The 26,762-nt window shown below is 28.6% G+C and overlaps 1 protein-coding gene across 5 annotated transcripts in view; it reads right to left on the bottom strand.

The window, feature by feature from the left end:
- Window positions 1-5,723: 5,723 nt before the first annotated feature.
- The window catches only part of LOC129965588 (lipoma-preferred partner homolog), a 77,539-nt gene continuing 56,500 nt past the window's right edge, over window positions 5,724-26,762 (bottom strand). The window contains exons 1-11 of one of the 5 annotated variants that reach the window (XM_056079615.1): window positions 23,377-23,515; window positions 22,733-22,962; window positions 20,739-20,971; window positions 18,408-18,648; window positions 16,368-16,400; window positions 15,585-15,686; window positions 15,428-15,495; window positions 14,449-14,496; window positions 13,552-13,682; window positions 11,132-11,252; window positions 5,724-9,429 (exon numbers count right to left, since the gene is read on the bottom strand). In XM_056079615.1, coding sequence (XP_055935590.1) covers window positions 9,301-9,429; window positions 11,132-11,252; window positions 13,552-13,682; window positions 14,449-14,496; window positions 15,428-15,495; window positions 15,585-15,686; window positions 16,368-16,400; window positions 18,408-18,648; window positions 20,739-20,971; window positions 22,733-22,952 — 1,326 coding nt within the window. In that variant the 5' untranslated portion in view covers window positions 22,953-22,962; window positions 23,377-23,515 and the 3' untranslated portion in view covers window positions 5,724-9,300. Of the gene's footprint in view, window positions 9,430-11,131; window positions 11,253-13,551; window positions 13,683-14,448; window positions 14,497-15,427; window positions 15,496-15,584; window positions 15,687-16,367; window positions 16,401-18,407; window positions 18,649-20,738; window positions 20,972-22,732; window positions 22,963-23,271; window positions 23,516-26,762 lie in introns of those variants that run through there. The other 4 variants (XM_056079616.1, XM_056079612.1, XM_056079614.1 and 1 more) reach the window with 4 other exon arrangements.

Genomic DNA, 26,762 nt, shown 5'->3' with positions numbered 1-26,762 from the left:
ACGCGACTCTTACCCCACTATTCTAGACAACAGTGTGCTTCCTACGCTGTGGCAATTTTACGGACTAGATTCTACCGAAAATAGATCTGATTGACCGATTTCTATAATTTTTAATTGTATTTTGATGTCCGATTTTAAAATCTCAGTCTAATGTTAAGAAGTGTGCTAAGACTTAGGCTTAATTGCTTGGTTACTTTTCGGTGTGCTCAACCGATTGAATTTTTTTCTGGCGTCTCCGAGTAAACTGTTTAGTAAGTGCCAGGCATTATATTAGGCTTTTTCTTACACAATATAGAAGAACTATCTTGTAAGGACTATTTCTAAAGATTTCTTTAAAATCTTCTTTAGGTCCGATATTGGATGAGAAAATTTCTAATTCCAATTCAGATTCTGAATATCGTGTTTTCCACAATGAAATTTGCACTTTCTGGACGTTGGTGGTACAGTTTTAGCAAAGTAACTTGATATATCTGCATTTTATTATTTTTTATTTTAAACAGACCAGAGGCTTTACGATAATTTTATTCAAATTTTCAACTTATCAATTTACATTTTTACAGGCATTAAAAGGAACACCATAAAAGGCTGCATATAAACATTAATATGTTCGTATATTTCTAAATTATAGAGTTAATTGTAATATTTAATAACAATTAACAGCCATTGGTGATAAATATTCCAAGTGTTCTAAAATTATTCGAAAGTAATGTAATTTTTTCTATTAGTGCCTCTAACCATTTTCAAGTAAAAATTGGCATTAAATTCTGTGTTTAAGAAGCGAGCAACTTTTAACTTGATCTGTAAGCATTAAAACAACTAGATTATGGGATTATGGTAAATAAAAAAAAAAAAATAAAAAAAAAAAAGCTTTTTTTCGGGGATGGGGGGGGGGAACATACTTAAGTATGTAAAAATCAACCTTCATATCTAGTAATGAGAAAAGGAGACCCCGAATAAGGTTCTCAAGTAAGTCTTTAATTATGTGTCTGATTTCTGGAACTCTTTGGGCTAATCGATTTGGCTAATTGCATATATTTCAGAACTTTTGCAATTGGTTTGAAAGATGGATCATTTTTTTTTTTTTCCCATTAACCGAAATTCCATGGGTGGAATGGACATCTTTTCCCAACCCGATTATAACGATGGCAAAAGTATCAAAAGAAAACTGTTTGCTTCTTCGGGATTTCCAAATTAGAAACAACAGATGACATATAACACCATTAGAATTTATATGGAATTTCCCTATAAAGTCTATCATAATGACAGATGCATTTTATGTTCTTCGTTTCTTATCAGTTAAGATTCGGTTTTGTTGCAGTCGTTTCACTCAGAAGTAGCTTTGATTCTGCGATCAAAGCAGAAATAAACATTAATACAATATAATGATATTAAAATTCATATTTTCTTAATGTGTGTCTTTTGTGAACATTTATGAGAAAAACCACATCACATGCAATCAGATGAATTATATTTCGATAGCATTTTTTCCCCTTATTGGCTGCTATACCCGACGTTGATCGGGATGAAAATATTTTTATATATAATAAACCTTTTAATTAGTTATTATGTAACATCCACTGAAATATCCCCTTTGCTTTAGTATTTGTCTGTAACATTTAGAATGTCAACAACAAAGCAAATACAATACAATGCATGCACCAAAGATTTCATCTATCACTTATCAGATCAATTGCTGAAGGTTATGTAACAAAATGTCAAAGCACAAATACATAAACCAATCTTTAAAAATTATTAAAATATATTTTTATTTTAAAATGTTTTATATAAAATATCGTAATGCATAAAATCTTCTTATCATTTGTAGAGATGTCTTTAAAATGAGAATATCAGTTACACCAAACAATTTTTTTAATCTCTCAGATTCTGGAAACAATACGGAATATATATTTTTTAAAAATTATTTAAAAACCGACGAGAAACTAATATTTTCCAAAAGTTACAAATAGTATTTAAAAAAAGGACATAAAATTAAATATAGAATAGAATTTTCATTTGAAGCTTCCTTCCACTTAGTATTAGGAAGCAAAATTCGAAGAAAAACCACAGAATACTTCGGTTTTCTATAGCATACAAACTATTTATGAATTTTGCTTTTATTTAAATAAGCAATTATTAATTTAGGATTTACTTTAGATCAATTTCCTTAGTGTCGAAGATATTGAAATAACAAAGGGCAGAGTAAATAGGTTATATTTCCTGTTTTAATAGTTTAATGGCATGATATTTGTTTTTGGAGATTATTGTCCTTTTAACAAAAATTTTAATAATAAGTTAACTTTTCTATAAACAGAATTTTTGTTTTCTCAATTTTCATCTTGCTAATATCATCAAATAACCAGATTTTCAAATCAATGCTCCATCATTTTGAAATTTCTGGAAGCATTTTTTTAATCATGTGAGAAAATGACATTGCTTTGGTTTTTTTTTTTTTTTTTTTTTTTTTAAGCTTTAAAATATACGGCAGAAAATAAAGGGCAAGGTCGTAAGAAGTTATCGCCCGAAAAAGCGCACAGACAAAAATGGGAATCAACGCGAAACAGCGAGAGAAGATATCAAAAGTTTATATTATATATAATTTTTTCTAGAAGGCAAAAAAAAAAAAAAAAAAAAAGTTTTGGAGCACAATTTTGAGATTAAAAAAAAAAGAAGAAAAAGAAGAAGCACCAAACCTGTTTCTGGTTGCTGTTGATATGATTGTTTTAGCGACATTTAAGTTTCGCAAGTCGAGAAATGATAGCGTGATATTACAGACCGCGTGCATGCTTGGCGTAAAATGCTCATGTCTACAGTTTTCTCTGATTTTTAGATTTTTTTTTTTTTTTTTTTTTTTTTTAATTTCCCTGACTTTTCCGGATCGATAAAATTCTGGTTCTGTTGTCTTTCCACTTAAAAGTACCAGCAAAAATTTATTTTCCATAATTTTGACTGATAATCTGGAAACGCACTGCACTACATTTAGCAAAATTGGCCTCGTCACTTAATTGCTTAGTAAGATACAAATTGCGTAACAACTAATCAAGAGTTGTCGATTACACCAAATCAAAATTTTCTGAAATGTTTCCCAGTTCTCCAGCTTTGTCATGTTATTATTACCAAAATTGAAATATACCCTGAAAAGTTAATTTTAATTAATAGAAAAATTCAAAATGAAGCTTACCTGCCGTTCTTCAACATTATTTCTAGTACCATTCGAGTCATGAAAGACACATTGAATATTGTGTATATGTTACCGGCAAAGTATGAAACACTGGTCTAGAATGCCTAAGCATTGTATACAGGGTGTTTCAGTGAACCGTTTCAGAACTTATAAGATGGGTAGGGTACATCCTGACGAACCAAAATCGTATACCCATGGGCAGTCAGAAATGCTTTCCTGACGCGGTAGATGGCGTTGTGCGAAAAGTCCGAGCTTTCGTGCAGGGAATCTTCATTTCGCACAAGAACGCCAAGTTAGTAGGATGGATGATTACACGATCGCAGAGTTAGCCGATATGCATTTGGCGTACGGGGCTGCAAATTGTAGTGGGCCAGCCGCACAGCGTTTGTACGCGGAACGATATCCGACAAGGCGTATTCCCAGTCATAATTTCTTTGCAAGACTGCACCAGAGGTTAGCTGAGACAGGTTCATTAGAAAGAGCTCACAGGGACAGGGTAAGAACAACACGGACTGCAGACACCGAACAGAATGTGTTGCAGCATGTACAGGGGAATCCAAGAACGAGTACACGAAGTGTAGCAAACGCAGTCGGGGTTTCCTATTGCAGCGTCTGGAGGATTCTTCGAGCAGAAGACATGCATCCGTTTCACGTGCAGCGTGTCCAGACACAGAAACCGGAGGATTATGTACCTCGTATTGCTTTCGCACAGTGGTACCTGAGAAAATATGCTACAAATCCAATTTTTCCTACTGAAGTGTTGTTTTCCGATTAGGCATCCTTCACAAGGGAAGGAATTTTCAACACGCATAACGACCATATCTGGGCGATCGAGAACAAGCATGCAATACGACGTCGTGCAGCACAGAATCGATTTTCGGTCAATGTATGGGCCGGTATTGTGGGAGATCACCTCATCGGACCTTACCAGTTACCGGGTCGTCTAACCGGACCTACGTACTTCCTCTTTCTGCAGCAAGTATTGCCACAACTTTTGAGAGACAGACAATGTGGTTCCAACACGATGGAGCCCCTGCCCATTATAGAAGAGATGTTCGCAACTACCTGGATGTCACATTTGGTCAACGGTGGATCGGACGTGGGGGTCCCGTGCGTTGGCCTGCTCGGTCACCAGACTTATCATGTCTTGATTTTTATTTCTGGTGTCATATGAAATCGCTAATTTATGACACCCCTGTTGACACTACTCAGGAGCTCGTTGCAAGAATCGCAGTAGCTGCCGGAGAGATTCGAGATATGCCTGGAGTATTCCAGAATGTTCGGATGTCCATGCGTTGGAGATGTGAGGCGTGTATTGTACTTCGTGGAAGAAACTTCGAACACTTACTTTAATCCATGTACCTTTTGCTTCTTTTCATGTATTATTAAAACGATTTCTCATGTACGGTCTCTTTTCTTTATGGTGCTTCTGTGTACAATACCGCTTCAGGAAAGCATTTCCGACCCCACATTGCTCTATGATTTCGAGTTGTCAGGATGTACCCTACCCCTCTTAGAAGTTCTGAAACACCCTGTATAATGTCGGTCGTTTTTAGGCAAAGTATGAAATATGAGAATTATAACATACTTTCCCTAGTCATTATATATAATACCTAGGTATTTTATGGAATGAGAAATGCTATTTTGGCAAAGTATGAAAAAAAGGTCCTGATAAGACTATAACATAAATGATGTGTATTCCTCAAAAATACAAATCATATTCTGAAAAAATAATGAGAATACCCTTAAAAAAATGTATTCAAAATACATGGAGAAAAATGAAAGTTGTACATAACAAAACTTGTCTTTCTTATAAAGGGAAATAAAATTTTCATATAAAAAAAATTTAAATTAACTTGCTTGTTACAAGACGATATAGGCTTGAATGGTATTTTTAATTAAATTTCATATTTTGGTACACTGTTTTATGCTTACATTTGATGAATCCTTGGTCGCTACCACAGGACTGAACAACTGCAACTGACTGGAGAGGAATTTTTTGGTCAGAAATATCTTCAATTCTAAGCAAGTTCTTTAAGTATAAAGTGAATTGTGAGCTCGCATATACTTGATTTAAAATTTCTTCAGAAGTTCCAAGTCGGCAGAAACCCTCATTGCGCGAATCATACTGGCCCTTATCGACGTCAGGAATAGGAACTCGTACCGTAATTCCCAAACAAGCAGAGGGAATTTTTAATTTTCTGATTTTTTTTAAATTATATTTTCAGATTGATTATAGAATTTATTTTACCTATAATAGCATTTTCAGTTTTGAAACAAAGGGTGTACAAAATATCCATTTCATCGAATTGGAGATGAATTTCACACTTTGCCGGTTTCTCATTTGGGATTCTATAGAATGCCAGATTTCATACTTTACCGATAACATACAAATTACAAGAGGATAATTTGCAGGAAACGTTTTCTTAAAAAGGTATTCTGTAGCAATAATTAAATTACTTTAAAATTCCAATTTCTTTGTGGACAAATAATGTATATTTGTAGTTCATTTGATATTTTATAGAAATAAAATACAGGACACAAATGAAATTATTTAAAAACTTTTAATTGACACTTAATAAACAAAACTAAGCCTCAAATTTGGCACAGCTGTTATCTACAGACCAGAAACTGCCATTTGACCTTTTATGATACTTTCACAACTATAAAAGCTAGCTAAAAGTGTTTGAAACCCTTCTGGACATAAAAACTTGCATATATATTTATCTAAATTGCAGTGCACCACAGCAGATAACTACATAATAGAGTTTCAAGTTCAGGCTATTTTGAATAGCTTATTATGTAGAAAGAGTTATTGTATAAAATGATTTCAGCCGAATATGGCAATAATATTCACAAACAAACCCTTTTTATTTTCATACTAATACATACTGGAAGTAGTTAAACTCAATCAAGATAAAGAAACATCCATAAATCACAACCACAATCATTTCACATTTAATTTAAATTATTCATTTTTCAATGAATAATAAACTCAAATAAAAACTTTTGTAGAGCAGTTTTTTTTTAAAGTCAAAAACAAGATCAAACTGATCAAATCTATTACACCTAAATAAACATTAAAAATATAGATCATGAAAAATCACAAGATTAAGATAACAAATGGGAGGGAGATGAAGTAACATTTTTAAAGAATATAATTCTTTCTCACATTGTATGCTGCATGCATTGAGAGGGAATAGGAGTTATTCATTGGATATAATTTTGTTTTTGAAATTCAGTATACCTTTTTAGGGGAGAGGAGGAGGTGATTAACAGAGAAATAAAATAATACTCTATTTGCATTGCACAGGTTCCATTATGTATATACAGGTATAAAAGTTAACATGTTGCAAAAAAGAATTTCACTATCAAAAACTGTCATTTCTCCAATACTTTTATCACACAACTTTTGTTGTTAGATTGACATTTACAAAAATGATGTACATTAACAATCAAATTGAAATCTCTCCATATGAGAATTTTTTTTCTTTTCTTGTTAACGATTCAAAGTTTGATACATAGAAATGTTTTAACAAAAATTTCATTGTCAATAACAAAATCCTGATCCAAATTCATCATAAATCAAAAGCAATTTAAAATTCATAATGTCCACCACTATCACTACTATTAAAATCTGGTAAGACTAGAAGATATCAACAATGCTCAATTTTCTTTGTTTTCAAATCAAAGGCTTAGCATTGAACAGATTTTAAAAACATTGTTTAAAAATAAATTCACCACAGTATTTTTATTCAGCTCACACATTTCAAAATAAATAATAATTAAAATAATCTCAGTATCTTTTCCTAAGTATATAAAAAGTGTCTGTTGTTAAGAAATAAGAAAAAATATATTTTAATTTTTTTATGAAAAGAATATCAAAATGCACTACTTAATAAAATATCTACATAAAGAATATTTACATGACACACCTCAAAAAGTTCACTGCTCCCTCAATGACTACTGTTGTTAATATTAAAGCATAGTCCATTTGAAAAAGTCACTGCAATACTAATGTGAAGCAGTGTATGAAATTTAAGAAACAATTTTAATAACAACAATATTTCAAAAATAAGGGAAAACAGAGTATTACATTCAATTTCTTAATAGGAGCTATCAGATTAGTTACAGATTAAAAACAAGAGTTTTCTATATTGGTAAAAATACAAAATAATTATTAATAGCAACACTTTTAAAAAACCTTTTATACAAAACAAAAATAATGCAGAATAAGTTAAATTTATAACAAATACATGAAACATGATTTTCTGAAACTGGTGTCCCTATATGTTATTCATAATTGCTGTTTCATTAACACGTATTTAACTAAAGGAATTCAATCCATAGTGAAATCATAAAAATCATTGTTTACTCTTGCTACAGAAGTTTTAAAACTAAATGTCTGAAAAGCTTATATTGCCTTGTTTGATAACGCACTTTAAGATATTGCAAAAGAAAAAAGAATAATTTAAAGTTCTTTTTTTTTTTGGAATGTTTATAGAAATTATGGTCTGCTAAAAGGGAATGTAATTAATTAAGGAAAGAAAAATTTTGATTAAACAAAAAGGTGGCATGCTTAGCATACATAAAATATAAAACATACAAATTGCTTTTAATAATAATAATAATAAAATGCAGTTCAGATCTATATAAAAATATTTACCAAGCTACAATATAGTCTTTCATTTTTTAAAAATCCTTAAATTTTTAAATTGCTTGTTTATCAACATATTCTAAAATGGATATTTTTTCCAATTATAAACATAATCCTAGATATTAAAGAACAATCAGACTATAACAAAGCACACATTCTTTGATCTGTACTTTAAAAGTTAAATTTATATGGCAGGCTTATGAATTATAACAATTTTTTCAACTAAATATGGTAATGCATAACAGATACAGCAATATTCTTTTTTTTTTTTTTAATAGCAGTTAGATTATATAAAAGATTCTTAAAATTCATTTTCCATCGGTTATTAGTAACAGAGCCGATGTAAAATTCTTCAGTAAAAACAAATAATCTTTTAATTTACATCATAAAGAGAGTTTACATTTTCATTTGTATGTTTATAATCAAAAGATGCATAAAACCAAATAAGAAATCTATCTTCTATCACCTTTTTATAAGGAACTATGTATGTTAACAATCTCAATAAAATTTGGAAACAAATATCAAATTAAATGAGATTTCCATATTATATGTAGGACAAGTCTTAGTGGATTCCACTATTAACTTTTGAACTTAAAATTGATACAATAAATGTCTAATTTCATTCAGTAAATTAGCACTTCAAATCTAGTATTTTGCAATTATAAATAATACACTGGAATGATAGTGCTGAAATGAAAATTAACATAAGAACTTTGAAAGACTGAAATCGAATATGTATATTTTTATATACAAGAGAACTTTTGATTATTGCATTTATTCCACTGATTCAAGCTAGGATGAAATAAGCCCATTCATGCTAGCTAAATTGATTCTATCAATCAGATAAATAAAAAAGAGCAACATATTCCATACAAGAACTTGTAAATTCTTCCCATATATCTATGAATTATTAAACTGAATCGACCTTAAATTAGCTCTGTACGTATAGTTTATATCAACTATGTAACATTTTAATTAAAAAAAAAAGTTTAGATTATTCTGCTATTAAGCTTTAAAGAATAAATGCTGGCATCTGATTTTTAAAATTATTATAGTTATTAATAAAAATGTAAAATACCATAAATTAAAAATAATCAAATTTTCCTACTTCCTTTACGAACTTAATTTTCCAACATAGCACTTCAGCAGTTAAAAAAAAAAAAAAAAAAAAAAAAAAAAAAAATCATATTTATAACTGATAATAAAATAAAATAAATCATTTAAAATCAGGCAAAGAGAAATGCAAACACGAGAGCAGATTTCTTATAATAGAAAAGTACAGACTAGATAAACGTTTAATGTAAAACAATGCTAAAAACCAAAAAAACAAAAACATATCAAAATATATCATTAAAAAAATTTCTTTTCAATTGATTTTTGTCAGAATGGTTTAGCTGCTGACACTTACAGGGAAGGGAAACAAGATTTTGCTTTTGAGGAATGGAGGAAGAAATAACAACACAAACTACAATTCAGTTGTCATACAGGAGGTGAGAGCTTGCACTCTTTTTGCGTTGCAGCTGCGACAAAGTATGTGATCATCCAAAGGATAGCAACTGCCTTCAGCTTCTGAAGATAACTGCAAACCACAATCCTAAAATTACAAAAGTTAATTTTATAAATTCTGCAATATTATATTATATATATATATATATAAATAAAACAATAACATACATGACACAGAAATCACACTTATTACTTACTGCCGAGTGGCAACAGACAAATGTAAACAAAATAACTTATGAATTTTAGACTGCTTCACTGAATATATTTACAGCTGCATTAAACTTGCACTTCGCTTAGTTAATTGATGGAGTTGCAAAATATTATTAAATGCTTTAAGAAGGATTTGCTATGTCAACAAAATAGTCAATTTAGTTAGGGGAAAGAAACCAAGAAATAAGTTTCTAGCAAAAAGTTTAGAAGAGAGCAAAAATAGACTTAACCATCACCAGATGAGTAATCGCCGACTTGCCTGTGGAAAGCGACATTAATATCTTCCAAAACAATTATCTGACAAAAATTGTCTTTGCATCATTTTACGATTTAAAAAAAATATGGAAATATAATTGATTTCATTCAATAAGCATAGTTAATATCTCTTAATTTTAATAAAATTTTTTTAGTTTAATTTGATATATACTTTTAAATGTTATGTAGGAATTCAAACTTGTGCATCAAAACATTCAATCTTGTGCTTTTATCAATCATTATGTACGTAATAGAATTTTCACTTTTGCTTTTATTTCATAATATGTACATTTTTTAATTTTAATTAATTCAAATGAATTCTCGTTTTTCAGTTCATATCCAATAACAAAGTGAATTTTTAAAAAAACAAAACATTCTATTACAAATTAAAAAGGCAGTAATCTAGGCAAACAAGTTGGCCGTCAAAAAGACAGCTAATTTGATATGTCCAATGGATACAGTTAGAACATAGTTTAACAAAATTTTCAACATATTAATATACAAGATGTCTACTCCAGTCATGGCCCAATAGATAATTTTAAAAGCAATAGGTATATAGTACCAACTGGGAAAAAAAACTTTTACATAATTTAAAATATTTTTTATTTTCTTTGAGTCAATAATTATACTTCTAGGAAAATTACTAATTTGTAATTTGGTCTCTTTTAATTATATTTCATAAAATATTCTTTTCAGACTACAGCATTTTATACAAAATATTGTATTGCGAACAAAATAGATTATATTATGAAGTGCTTAAATTTCAATATTATAAGTCAATCAATGCTCAAAGCAGAAAATGGAACCAATGTTTGAATAGTCTTTAAGGCAGCTACTGAAATAGTTAGAAATTATAAAAAAAAGTGATATTCAGAGCTTCATAAAACAATCAATTTTCATTACAGAATACTAGAACTTCTGCTAAAAAGTTTAAGAATCAGAAATGTTTAATTAAATATGACTAATAGGTTCAGGGAGACTGTACAAAGTTTATATTCTGTATCCCCCCTTTCAGAAGTACATTTATTGACTGAAACATCATAAAGCAGATTCTTAAAGCCATTAAAAAACATCTAGTAGGAAGTACACCTCTTTCTAATTGTTTAGGAATAGCTAATGACACAAATTAGAGTAGATAGCGTCTACATTCAGTTAAATTTAATTTAGAGAAAGTTTCGCACTTAAAGTTAGTAATAACTTTAACATAAAACTAATAATTCATGGATCATTATGAGCTTGAGTTTAGACATTTACCTGCCACCAAACTAAGGTAAGGAATTTAATATTAAATTATCTATTTGACAAATTTAAACAAAGCAATTTACCTCACATCTATAACACTGTACATGAAAGCTACGATCTAATGCAACAACTCGAACAGTTTCTTCTTTTCCATGCTCAGGCATAATTGGCTGTTGGCAGACGCAGCAACGAGGAGCAAATTTTCTATAATTAAATTAGATACAAAAGATAAGTCAAATGCAAATTCCACTTAAATGGAAAATTTTGCACTTCAAATAATAAAATAACCAATATATACAAAACTTGTACTGTTCAAACAATAAGCTTCCATAATTAAACAACAGTTTCAGCTATCAGATATAAATAAATTTATAATATAAAATAATTGAAAATGTCATATAATCAAGAAGGTTCAAGATATTAATAATATATATCCTTCACTATCCATTAAATTTAATGTCCAGTAATATATCTAAAAAAAAAACATTAATAATAAAAATGTGTGATGAAGTAAAAATGATTAAAATGAAGCTATAAAAAAAAAGCAGATTTTTATATATAAAAAAAAAAGTTTGTGATCACATGTAGCTTTCCTCTAAATCAAAATTTTCTACGTACTGTATCATGTCATCAAGCCATGAATCTACATTAGAGACATATTGTTGCAATTTAACAAGTCTTAAAGTTGCTTCAAAAGCATTAAGTTAAACTTTAAGACATTTCCAAATCAGTGACTTTACTTGGTTGCTCTAGAAGATTACTTAGTGAAAAATCTATTATTCCATTCAATCAGCATTATCAAATAATCACAGAAAATTAACAAAACATTTGTTAACATATATAATTAACTTGAAGCTTCCAGAAACATAAATATTGAAAAGGATAAACAATGCACTTAAAAAAGTGAACCTAAATTATAAATTTAAATTATAAATTTAACTCAAATATCACCCCCCCCATCCCAAATCAAATCATTTAGTTTCAGTATTCCTATTTTATAAATACTAAAATAGCAATATAATAATTTGCATTATTTTATAAAAGTAGTATATTTCAGTGAATTCAGGGAAGAAATGCCCACAACACATAAAAACTGATTTTTTTAAATATTTACATTAAAATCTAAGACTTAACAAAAATTTGGTAAACATATAAACACAAAGAAATAATTTTTTAGTTTATAATTAAGATATAGGAAGTTATGGGGGGGGGGAGGAAGGGTCAAAATTCCATAGTGAAAATTTTCCATTTTTGAATGTTACTTTGAATTTTTATTCGACACTAATATAGTATGACTAAATAAATAATTTGTCAAATTAACATCTCAGAAGTATAAAATTAAACTATCTAAAACTAAAAGTGTGACTGTTCTTGAAATAAATCACAGTTTTTGTTGAATCTGGTACATGCTTTCTTCAAAATAAAAAAGATTACTATTCAAAGTTAAAAAAAGTTCATTCAAATATAATTTGATTAAGAATTCAACAAGAGGGTATTGTCTGCTATATCATCTGGTAATATCTCGCATCCCCCCCCAATCATTTTGAAAATCAAATAATTACTTTTCTCAATGATATAAAATTTATTTTCATACACCTTTTTCTCAATTTATGCGCAGATTTAAAATTTAAACACAATTTGCAGCATTTTAATTACTAGGGAATTCAAGTTTTATCAAATCATACAATCATTAAGAAATGAAAATCCATATATCCAAATGTTATTCATGTTGGATTAATTATCTTGAAAGATATAATGTTAGCAAGTTTTCTCACCCTCTCATCTTAACTTATTTAGTATTTATTATTATTTTTTTATTAATTTAAATAAAACAAAACTGTCATCTTAAACACAAAAAAGCACTTGGAAATTATTATAAATGAACAGTACAGTCAACAGAAAAGACAATTTGACATTTGATAATTATCTTTTAGCATAATTAAGAAAGACTATAAGAATAATAAGAACAAGTAATTTAAAATTCAAAAATATACCATTCTCAAAAACTAATCACATATTTTTTTGAAAAAATAACTACATTATACTCGGCAGAGTTATTTTATTAAAAGGTAAACTTAACATTTACAAAATAGAATTAAGTGAAAAATATAAGTAGCATGTAATACAATAAGTGGTATTTTAAAAATAAATCTCTTGCAATCTAGCACAAAAAATTATCAGTAATTCAGCACAGCAACATTAATTCTTTCAATAAATAAAGGGAATAAAAAAGAAAACAATCACTGAAAGCTGATTACAGCAACTTTAGCACAAGGCAAGCAACAGGAATTTGAAGTATATTTTGTTCAATAAAAATAAGTTTAGCTATTATAATTCCATAGATCTGGCATTTTTAATAATCAAACAATCTTTAATCAGATATCAGCTGGATTCCTGAATCCAATATAGATTAAAATGCATGAATAATGCACTGTAACATAATAAAATTTAACAAGAAATAAAATTTTAAAAATATATAAAAAATTGAATAGTTTACACTTACTTATGAAAGTCATCAATGCAATAAATTTGATTTGTTGCATCTACAGTAAATGGAATACCATCTAAGCACTTTCCGCAAACAACACAGGTAAAACAGTTAGGATGATATGGTTTTCCAGTGGCTCTTAAAATCTATTGGATTATATTTAAAAGAATGGGTTCAATTGATATTTGTAATTATCACACAGAGTAAAAAACAGACTCATTAGAGAATATAAAATTACTGCAACAAATATTCTTAAAGCACCTTAAAAATGATTCTGAATTACCTGGACTATTTTAAAACCAACATTTCATAAAACTACAACAAAATATCAAGTAATTTGAAGTTATAAAAAGTTCTTTTAAATTTACACATCAAAATAAATTAATTTTTCACCAAAGGAGAAAATTAGAAGTATATAAGATAATATATAACACTTTAGGTAAAACAAAAGACACAATAAGTTTAAATTTCCTTGGGGGGGGGGAACTGACACAGAAGAAAATTAAAATTTTTCAAAAATCAACACTTTCACACATCTTGAGCACAAAACTCAATTAAATGCCTTTTATTCATTTATTGTAAATTAAATTTGAACAAACTGATAAATGATAATACAAAACAATTCCTGAATTTATTTCATTAATAATTATCATAACAATTTTTACATGCTTTCTTAATGCACCTTTTAGCATGTTAACATTATGAAACAAACCAATAAAAACAGTTTAAAATACAAAAAATGAAATTAAATCAGAATTCAACACATAAAAAAGTTTTTACTCTATTTTGGACAAGTGATAAAAAAGATATTACATTTAAAAAAGGTTTTTAATAATATAACAATAGCTGTTGCATCATAAAATAAAAATTTAGTTATGATGGAGAAGAAGGTATCGAGATTTCTATACTCACTCGATCAAGGATTCTTCCACCGCATACACAACATTTTTCTAATGTGTTCTGAAATATAAACAAAGTTAATTGAATTAACTAAATCTAGAAAACAATAAAAAGGGGAGGAGTGTAAAAAATTTACAATAAAACATTCTTTCTATTTCTTCTATGAAAAGCATTAATAACAAAGAACAGTATGAAGAAAATTGAGATTCATTTCTGTAGTACATTTTACTAAGATTTTAAAAAAGAATTATTGTTAAAAAAAAAAAAAAAAGGATATTGCACCTGTCTAGCAATATTCAGCTCTGCAGAATATTATTAGATAAGTGTTGAATCAATTAACAATTTTTAGGCAGGAAAAAAACTGATATAGGAATTGAATATCAGATGGAATACATAGCCAATTATTGTAAGCAGAAGGATGGTCAATTTAGCTTTCAACGTCAAAAATTAGTCTATTGTGCTTCTGGCAATGCTAAAACAGTGAGTGTTCGTGTGAACTCAGAAGATAGCAGAATGATAAAATTAAAAGTTAATTTTGTTATCTTTCTTCATATAGTAAAAAAAAAAAAAGTAGTTAGATATTTGTTAAATGGTTTTATGGTAGGAGAATTTTTAAATCCTTTAAGCAATCACTATTTTTATTTCCATATACACATATCAAATTTCAATGCATGTTGTTTTATAGGAACTTGTAAAAATAAAATTAACAATAAAACAACATGAAAAGTTGACAATAAAATTAAACTTTCTTAAAAGAGATAATGTAGATGACAAGAAATTTAAATATGGAAGGAATAATATTTTACTGAAATCATTAACATCTATTAGAAAATGCTCACATTCTATTAACAAACTTGATTATTTAAAGATAATGTTAGATATTAAAATGTTTTTAAGAAATTCACAATATACATTAAATATTATACTTATTACAAGAGTGAAAATCCATAAATATAAATAAAAGCATAATAAGTGAAAAAAAAAAGCATACCAAATAATCATCTTCACAGAAGGGTTTCCCATCTTTAGCATAGAAGGGTTTGCCTCTTAATTCCTTATCTATTAAAGTTGAATGATATTTAAAATGACAGTTATATGTTTACAAAAATTAGTTTCAGCATTTGAATCTACCAATAAAATGAACTTACGACATATGTGACAAGTAAAGCAAGATATGTGGTAAACATGCTCCATAGCAGTACATCCACTTCCTTCTCCAAATACTTTTTCACCACATTTGTAACACATGCCTAGAGAAGAACATTTTGATTCAATATGCAATACAAAAAGAAAAAAAAACATCATCTAATGCTAATTTATTAAAACAATTAAAAAAAGAAAAATGACTTTTATGAAACAAATTTGGAACTGAACTTGGAAATCTTTTTTTTTTTTTTAATTAGGGGGAAAAAAACATTTTAAAAAGAAATAGGAGAGGGGAATGAAATGAATGCAATTATCATTGCACTGAAATAAATTATTATACGAAACTTTAACAATAAAATAGGATTTCTTGTCATTAAATTATAAACTTTGATCTGAATCATCATTAGAGTTAAGAAATATTCAAAAGAATGTACTACATACAAAAAGTTTTTCCAAGAATTATAAAATAAAAAAAAACAATTTTTTAATGAAAAAATGAACAGTTTATTTATATTTAATAACAATAAAGATATTGAAATTGAACTAATGAATATACTCCATTTGTATTGTATAAATATTAATGTTTCCCACAAAAACATTCAATAAAATTCTGCTTAGAATATCTAACCAATTCGATATATATAAAAAAAGCATATTAAGGAATTATTACATGCATAACATAATTCACTATTTTCCAATTCAAAACACATTTTGTAAAAAACTAAAGAAAAGTGTTTTAAATTTGTTTCACTCATTAATTCATTTCTTTTCACATCTACACTCACCAATTACTGGTATCTCTTCTTCTTCCTCCTCCTCTTTATGAAGCATGAGAATAAAAGGATGAAACAATTTATATCTATACATTAACATAAATGCATATATCTAGAAGATTTAATTATACACAATACATCATCTATTTTCAAAAATATATGAGAACTCCTGTCAAGCTTCATAAGCTCAAAACAATCCCCCCACAATTTAATAGAAAAACAAAATTACATGAAATTGCTGTTAATAAAACGTTCATCTTAGACATAAAATTTAAATTACTGCCTAAACAATAAGTATTTTCAAAGTACTTTGAAGCAATGACACAATTTTTACTCCACTAGTTTTTCTGGGCAGTTTTGCAAGTATGGCCCTTCTAGTTTTCCTTTATAACATTTATCAATTTCTTCTTTTCTATCATTTCTAATTTTATGCTAGATCTTTAATTCCATCTATCTTATTATTTATCCTCTGCAATTATTTCTGGAAATGCACACCAAGCTTTAGAGGTCTGAGAAAATTATTTTCCTAGTCAAAAAATGGGTAAAAATTCTTATGGTCAGTAAGTAAATAGTGATAAATAAGACAACACTGAAATTAGATTTTTCCACAAACATTAATTATATAATAATTTATTAATTAAGGTAAAATAAACGTCCTCCAAGGTAAAAATGTGTTCTTACCCTTTTATGCAAGAAAAAGTTTATAATTGTTTAAATCTGTGCAAAAAAGATTCTAATAACAACATTACTGACAACAAGAATATATTCTTTAGCTTTAAATATGGTTAGCCAACTGTCACAAGTCTAATTTAACCATTGTTGCAATGTCTTGAAAGTTACTTAGCAACATTCAATATGAATCAGAACTGATATTACAAAAAAGAAAGTACTGATCAGCTCTGCATTCTAAGAAATATGGAAATTCAACAACATAAATTGTGGTACTGTCTGAACTAAAAATGATAATATTTAAAGAATATTAAAAAATAAAATTTAATAATAAAAAGTATGTGCAACTTGCCTGTGAGTAAAACAAGAAGGCTGTATTTGAAAGGTTTGATCACTTTTAAAAATTAGAAGATAACCTTCAATTAATATTAAAAATATTTTTTGTAGCTTAAAAGACATACTGAGTTTTAAGCTGAACACACAGCATTTGTAAGATGCTATGTTACATTTTTTCATTGCTAAGAAAACTACAGTAGAAACACATCAGTGGCTGTTAGATATTTATAGTGCCTTATTATGCCCTATCAAATATATCTTGCAAAGAATGGGTTTGGTGACTTAAAAATGATGCTTTCCATACATGAGAGAAAGCATGGTAAACCAACATAAAAATCCATGATGCAAATTTGGAACTATCACTCGATGAAACCATCAATGGAGAGGGATACATACAATAATTAAGAAACATCTGTAATATGGCAAAAGACATAATAAGGTTCAGACCAGTGAAAGAAATTACATAGCTACTTCATTGAAATGTGTTGCAGTGCTTGCCATATTCATTAAGTATTGTCTTTTAAGAGTACTGTTTGTTTTACTTCAATGCAGGATGTTTTTTTCTGGAAAAAGGTTCGATTCCCATAATATCAATGATTGGTTCGATAATGGACTGCATATACACAATCAACTTTTTTTCTTCTTTGTGGAATTTGTTTATTGCATGAAATATGGTCAAATACTTAAGTTCCCAAGATAAAATATTTTGCACAAATTGATCTATAATTTTTAGAATAAACATTTTTTTTAAACTTAAAAATAATGAAGTCATATTTTTCCACCCAATAATTAAAACAGCAATTTGTTTATTCTAGCTTATAATTTTCTTGATTTCCCAGGATACAATGATAATGCAAAACAAGTAATGATACAATAAAAAGAAATGATTCAAAATGACATATCTGTTCAAAATGTACATTAACAGAAATCTAATTCATAATAATACATGACAGATGAAGTTAGCCATTGAAAACGATTATGGTCTAAATATCAATATAAAGGCTATTTACTTAAATTTTCTACAAACATATTAAAAAATTAGTATACCATAAAATTCAGGATCACTTGAATTTTCCATGCTTTGAACCATAAGATCTGTAAGACGATCGACTTCTGCTTCTTTGCCTGTAGGTCGCCCAGCAGATCCCTTTCCTCGTCCAGAAGCTGGATAGTAAGAGGAATATAAAGAAGTACTACCACTGCCCATGCTGTAATTAGAGCGATTACTCATTTGACTGGGTGGTCGAGGAGTGATAGGTTCATAAATAGAACTGGTGTCATAAGAACTCTGAAAGATAAATTTCTTATTAATTTTAAATAATAGAAATGACAAATATAAATATAATTTTAAAATCGACACTTTTCTTGAAAATTAAGGTATGCTTTTTAAAATACCTCAAAAACATTCTATAGTTTAGATTAATTTCAATCAAAAGGGAAATAATTTTATATTGCTTTTAACCTCAAAATCTAACTGTCTACTAAATATTTTAAATAATTCATAAAGAAATTTTGTGCAATGGACATTCTGTGCAATCAGACAAATAAACAGAAAAACTGTTATAAAAATTCATAACAAACAAGATTCTCATAACATTCTTTCAAGATTTATACCAGGAATTTTACTCATTCCAAGTATTTTTTTATATTAACATTACAGAATCGCACCCACTTATTTAGATTTTGATAGCTAAAGAAAATAAAACTGTTAGGCATTATAAAGCGATAATATCCATTGCTGCAGAAAATAGTTGAAGAATCGAAAACAGACTGGAATTTATATTATATACATATATATTGAAGAAAACGTATCTAAAATAGTCTTGGGTAATATATCACACCTCTCAAAAGATGGATTTCAGAGGTGGGAGAAAATGTATGGAAAAACAGGAGAAAGAACTAAAATTGGAAAGATTCTGAAAAGCAAATACACATTAAATTAAAAAAGAAAGATAAATACAATACATATTATATTTGTGTTTAATTTAAACTATAATTTTAAAATATTTTGCATAAAAAATAAAATACTTATCGAAAATAAAATGCTATTTTTTAATAATTTTTTGTTCATTATCGTTTCCACTTTTAGTTAGTTGTAGGATTGAGTCAGTGGTAAACATTAGATAGTCTCTCTCAATACATCATATTTTGAAAAGAAATCTAAATTTATAAATAACAATAGTTGTTAAACATCTATTTTTAAGTATATTTCTGAGCTTTATTAATATTTCGAGCATGTTTTAATATATTTCTAAAATAACAATCATGTGACATTAACCATATTTTAATAGTTGTCATTGCACAATTTTTTTCTTTTTAGCAAGAATACTAAAAAATTTTTTAGACAATTCACAGACAATGATAGAATTAAATAATAATAAATTGTTTATAATTAGTACAATGTATTTTGAGGGTGCAAAATATAGCAAGTTTCACATTTCTTTAAAATTCTTTTAATTCTACATCTAAAGTACAATTTTAATTATTAAGTACCTTATTTTCATTATATGCATACAGAATAAAGCATGGAAATATATTAGGTAATAAAAAAATAGATGACATTCATTTATAACATTAATGTGTGCAGTTGAATGGAAATAAATATGAAAAGATGTATTTATTTCAAAAAAACAAAAAAAACATCAATACATTAATTAAATTTTCTGATATAAAAATTATCATAAAGTGAAATCTTTAACTTTATGATCATTTATAAACTTTCTTTTTAAAAATTTTTAGAATGAAACTTAAGAATGATAAATTATATGATAATTTGTTTACACTGCACACAATGTGTCCATAACACTTTTAGTTAATTCAAATAAAGAATAATAATAGATATTCTAAATCCTAAGACAAGAATAATAGTAATTTGACAGCAATAAGCATAGAATGCTATTTTTTTTTACTAATAAATAAAATAATGGAATTAAAATTATTAAAAAACTATTTGCAAAATAAATACAATTACTTTTTACAATAAAAATATCTAATTCAGAACAATATAAAAAGAAAGCATTAAGCAATCAAATTATTTTATATACATATATGAATGTCAAACAACAAATATTCTTATCTCGGACTGCCACACATATATAATTCAATAGCAAATTAATGAAGAGTCGGTGACAATGTAATATTTGCAGGGAAAAAAAAAAAGATCACTTAATTAAAAGTTTATAATTTATTTATTTTTCACATTTAGGATCTGATATTGAAAATATTACTTTCATTCATATTCTGTAGTAATAAAGGATTCCACAAAAAAAAAAAAAAAAAAAAAAGAGTTAATTTCTTATTAATAATAAATATAATACACACACACACAAAGAAAACATATGTGACACAATGAAAAAAATAAATAGCTTCTCATCTTACCACTGATGAATTAGGTCTATAGGAAGAATAGCCAGCTTGAGTTCCATAAGTTGAATTTGCTGGCGAAGAAGGTGCAGGAACTGTATCAGGAGGAGGTGGAGGATAATGTTGTGATGAAGGTGGTGAATAAGATACTTGTTGAGGAGGTGGCGGTGGAGGGGGAGGTAAATCATCATCAGGATGATAATTACTGTAAATGGGATCCCCTAAGGAAAAAGCATTTGATTCAAAATCTATTGTAAGAAAAAATTTCTGATTAGTAAACAGTATATTAATAGACTTAACAGCAAAAAAATATTTTTTCATAGTAAAAAAAAATGTTCTGAAATAAGATAATGAACAAGACACAAACTAAATATCAGAAATATAACATTCTTCTTCATAAAACAAAATTATGAAGAGTATCGAGGAATTGTCAATCCTTCAGCAGTTAATTAATAACTATGCATACTTTAATTCTTCAAAATAGCTGGTCAGCAACCTTTCATTGATCTTGTTAATGTTTGAAACTTGTATTTTTTATTAAGGAATATTCAGTGGAAATTATAGCTTTAATTACTTCTCTTATATTTTAAGGATAACAAATTCATGTTTTCAAATAATACAAATATTCAATAAGGAAGAGGTTGGAGTAGTTTTCTGGTTATTTCAGCATTTTTTTGTTCTTTTTAGAGAGCCATTATTTGTATATTAATGTAGTGTAACTACAAACTAAATGCTATAATGTCTATAAATGGATCCAGATAAAATGAAGAAGTTTTGATTTTAGAATACTGTCAACGAACTACCTAACATTTAGAATGTCATCTATGTCATGAGCATTATTTGATCAAAATGACCAAATAACAGTTTCGATAACCATTCAAGTTTGATAAACATCCATAATTGCAATTTTCACCCTACTTGGTACGCATAGAAAAGTATGCTTTTAATTTTTCTTATCTGTATTAGGAATACATACATGGGTGGTGAAAGAGAAAAATATACATAAAAATAAAGCATATGTAATTTCTTCCTCCAAACACAAATAATAATTTTAAGCTGCTAAGGCAAGATTAGGATTTTTAAGCAGAATTTTCAAAATGCCTTTAGAATGTGAAAGTTCAATAAAACATTTCAGTTTAATAAATTTATGAATAAATTTTTTGAACTACTATAAATTGTTCATTTCAGACTAAAGAAAACTGATTTTATACTCATAAAAGTCAAGTTTGATTAATACTTTTAGCACGAGCAAAGCTTACTAAAAAATAATTCATTTTATAGAGCTATTTACATGTAAACAAAATAAGCAATATTAGTTCGTTATTCAAAATTATTGTTTTGCACAGAAAATTATCTTTCTCCTTCACTATTATAAAGTGTCAATTAATAAATCAGTTAACTATAATATTTATGGAAAATATTTCTAATAGAAATCAACATAAAATTACAGAAAAAGAAATTTATTTGTACTTCTCATAATTTGCTTAACAGCTGAAAATGCATTTATAAAATTTATCTAATGCTGTCAAATTCACAGAGTTAACTTCAAACCTTTTGGTTTCATCTTTTAAAAATAAGTTTAATGACATTATAAACTAACCAACATATGCTCCTGGCAATTAAAAAAATATCAAAAAAATCAATTGTCTATATAATAAATATCATAAACTACAAAATTTACAAATATGGTCAGTAACAATGTAAAATAAATACATATATAAGTAAAATAAATAAATAATTACTATACTGATCATATTTAAAATTGATATCCCTGATCTACTTGATTTTATCTTATATAAAACAGCTAAGTACAGTTGATGCTTAATGCATAACACTTGATAAATTCATTAATTAATCCAAATTCAATTCATATGAAAAATATCATGATTGACAGAAAAAAAAAAGAGAAAAATAATTTTATATTATTGATACAAATTGCATTCTTCATTAAAAATTCAATAAAATTAATACTTATAATTTTCTACAAAATATAACACAAAACAACCTACCAGTACTGTGCACAGTAGTAGCTGAGTGAGGAGATGAATGAATAGAAGCATGATACATTCCATTCGATTTAGATGCTACAGTTGCGTACATATCCGATTTCGGTTTAGGTGGTACAACAGGAGCAACTTTTTTATTGCTAGGCGAGTACTGCTGTGGGGAATAATTGGATATCTGTAAATGACCCATCTCTCGCACGAGCATCTCGGGATTAGAAGCCATCGCTCTATGTCTAAAGGAAAATTTATATAATAAAAAAACTACTTTAGAAAAATCAATCTTTTCATACCAAGTAACGATTCCTACATAAATTTGGAAAAATAAATGATCACATTGATAATAACATTCATATCAAAACTTGACGGTCAAAAACAATAACTTTTGAAATGAATGCAATACGTCATCGATTGTATGCACCATCTTTTTATTACGACTTAAAAAATCTGATAAAATATAATGTCAACAATGTTTGAGATTTATACAGAGTTGCAAGTTAAAAGACCTGCAAACTGAAATTCTTGAAACCAAAACCGATTATTACCAGAAGCAATTGCAGAAACGCTACGAGCTATTAAAAATCGGTTATGGAGCACTGCCAAAAGATACGAGTTCTTCAAATATTTCTACAGATAAAAGATTCACTTACCAGCAGACTTCTCTTTCGGACTGTCAAAATTAATTCGGCATGAGTCACTAGAAATTTTTTTACCAGAATGCAAAGAATGAATTAGATCGTAGTCATAATAACATAACGATTAATTTAAATCGATGTTGGTTACGTTGCGATTTAAAAAATACCGACAAGATTACAAATTGGTTTTCAACAACAAAAGTAGAAGAAAAAAAAATTATATCGCGTGTCTTTGCATACACAAACTTAAAATAAAACAATATTTATGCAGTTTCTATTTACTAATGAATTTCAGAAAAAATATACAATATGGCATTCTATATAACGGAGTAAATTTCGTAAAGAACAAAATAATTTTTCAAAAAGAAAGATTTCTTGCAATTTTATAATACTCCATATATAAGACTAATAAAGATATTCCAGCAATTGAACTTTCTTTTCTTTGAAAATTACATTTTCGTTCTTTCCTTTTGGATTAATATAGTTTTTCGTATTATGGAAGGTCACCATCTTGTCCTGGTGGTAGAGTAGATGAACATCTCAACTATTAGAAACGAGAGAGATTCTTCTGAAAAATACCGGATGGGCAAAAAGTCCGTAAAAATTTTAAAAATTCCTAAAACCCGTAAAATTAAGCAAAATAAAAACGGTTTGCAGATTTAGCATCAATAAGTCACAGGAATTTTTTTTAGGCAAGAAAAAAAGTTACTTCAAAAACTAGCTGATAGATGATGTTTCCTATATAAGTGTAAGAATAGACACGCAAATAACAAAAATAATGTTATCAAATCATTTATTATTGCAATATGTGTTCAACATGCCACCGCCATAAGTGATTACCCATTGCAGGTGCGTCATAAATCCAGCAACGGCAGAGTGCAGCATGTCGGGCTGTACACATGCCATCTCTCAGCGGATTGAATCTTTCAATTCCGACATATTGGATGGACGGGATTGATGCACCCGGGATTTTAAATTTTCCTATAGCCAAAAGGCTGCTAGTGTCATATATGGTGACCGAGAAGGTCACGGAAACTTGCAACATCTACTAATGATTCTCTCTTTCCCGAACGTCTGTATCAGGAATTCCTAGACTGGAATAACAGTGTGACATGTTACTCCATCTTGCTACATGTAACAGCAGAAAACGCATCTTTTTCACGCAGACACGGAACAACCTTTTCGCGCAGAAGCGTTAAATAACCCTGAGCATTTATTGTCATCGTTTTCCACCCATTTACTGGACATTGTTTCAAAGAAAAAGGATTCTATGATGATGGAAGCTGTGAAATTCACACCACACTGCGACTTTTGGGAATGCAATAGTTTCTCAGCGTACACTCGTGGATTTGACGTCTCCCAGATACATCAGTTATTTGTACTAACTTGGAGCGAAAAATGAGCTTCATCTATCCACAGCATGTTAAAAACCTATGAGGGATTATGTTCAATTATGAAGAAAGCACACCTCACAAATGCTTCTCCCTCTACAGTATCCGATGCTAAAAGTTCATGAAAAGACTGTAATTTGTATGGACACTGATTAAGAACTACATGAAGAATGTTGCGTATCGAGGATGGTGGTAATCCCAAGAGTCTGCTAGCTTCTCGTGCACTGCTAGTCCCTGCCGCAGTTTCGGAAGTTAATGTTTCCATTTGGGCTGCAACGCGCTCCGAACTGGCTGCATTGATCGTCCGGACCTTACATGATCTTCCAGCGATTCCATTTCCTCAAATCATGAACAAGCTCTATGAGGCTGTCACTGTTAAATGTCCTTTCCGATTCTTCATATTTTTCTCAAGTTGGAATTTACGCAGTGTAACAGTCGCTGATTCTTGGTTCAGGTAAAACAGCCTCGCCAACAAAGCTTTATCTTTTCCACATAGCATTCTTGTTTACTTACATAGCATGCAACGGTGAACTGATTCTGGATCAAGAGCGTAAATATTTATATTCACCTGTCTCATTTATATATTTACAACTAAGTCGTTCATACCAGCGCCACCTATCGGCTGTTTTTGAAAAAAAATTCTTACCCCAAGAAACCCCGTGACTTATGGATGCTAAATCTGCAAACCGTTTTTTATTTTGCTTAATTTTACGTGTTTATGAATTTTTTAAAATTTCTACAAACTTTTTGCCCACCCGGTATTGATCACCAATGATTTAAAATCTATGTTTTGACTGTAGAAATAACTGATGACCCTATAGACAGCTATAAAATTCTCACAGCCTTCCCCCCCCCCCCCGCATATGAAGTATGGAAAGAGAAATATTTTAATCATCAAAAAATTTCACTCTCGAGATTTCGACGAATCTTCACATTTCGGACCACCTTAAGTTCGAAAAATATATTTTTGAAATTATGTCTGCCCGTCTGTCAACATGATAACTCAAGAACGCTTTGAGTTAGGCGAATGAAGTTTGATACGTGGTCCTTAAAACAAGATTGTAAATTTCTCTCAAATTTCATAGAAAGTCTATTTGCATGAAGTCTATCTGAATATAAGGGTACTAGTTAACTGCAAAAGAAAAGAGCTAGATTAATAAAATTTGGTACACAGATTTAAATCTGAAAGCAGATGTATATCATATTTTGAATCACATTTGCCCAAGTATTTATTATCCGTCAATCTGCCTGTGCTTCTGCATGCATGTAAATGCAGTAACTCAAAAACTGAAATATTTAGATAAATAAAATTTGAAATACAGTTGTAATATTTAATATGTAAATATCTAAAATGTGGTTTTTTAAATCGAATTTTGAATTTAGTTTACAGAGATATTGATTTTCTATTCATCTGTGCATTCTCATGCATGGCACCGCAATAACTCAAAAATGCAGCAACTTAGGTAAAGAAAATTTATATGTGATTTTTTTACTTTATTTAAAAAATTTTTTTATGTAATTTTGTCTTAAATTGGTCGTAAAAAAAAAACGTTCAAAATGCATACCTTATTTTCTTCACCATCATAGTGACTAGCACAAAGCACTTAAGTGCGGAATTCGAAGAAAAAAAATCTGAGTATGCTTGGTGTTCTCTACTTTGTTCAAATTCCTCAATTTTATGCAGAAGAGGTTGGATAATACCTTTATTAAGAAGAATGCAAGAAAAGTTCAGAGAGATTCTCCCACTGGTATTTTCCCCCCTGCGAAACAAATTAATTTTTGCGAGTAGGTAAATATACAGCGACGACAAAGTAGTTAAATTCCCTTGGCATCATTTCAATTATAATGCTTCATATCTTTCGTCTTCTTGCTTGAAGAAATTAATTTTTACCCTTTTTACTTTGCTCCAAGGAAAAAACTGACTGAAGATACGTAATTCTCATGCATTGTTCTATGACTTCCACCATTTTCGGGATCAAATCTTCAGCTGTGGATTGCGCATTGCAATAA

This window comes from Argiope bruennichi, chromosome 4 (assembly GCF_947563725.1).
Source record: "Argiope bruennichi chromosome 4, qqArgBrue1.1, whole genome shotgun sequence".
NCBI lineage: Eukaryota > Metazoa > Arthropoda > Arachnida > Araneae > Araneidae > Argiope > Argiope bruennichi.
The sequence above is the reverse complement of the archived record's forward strand: the minus strand, read 5'-3'. Positions and strand labels throughout refer to the sequence as shown.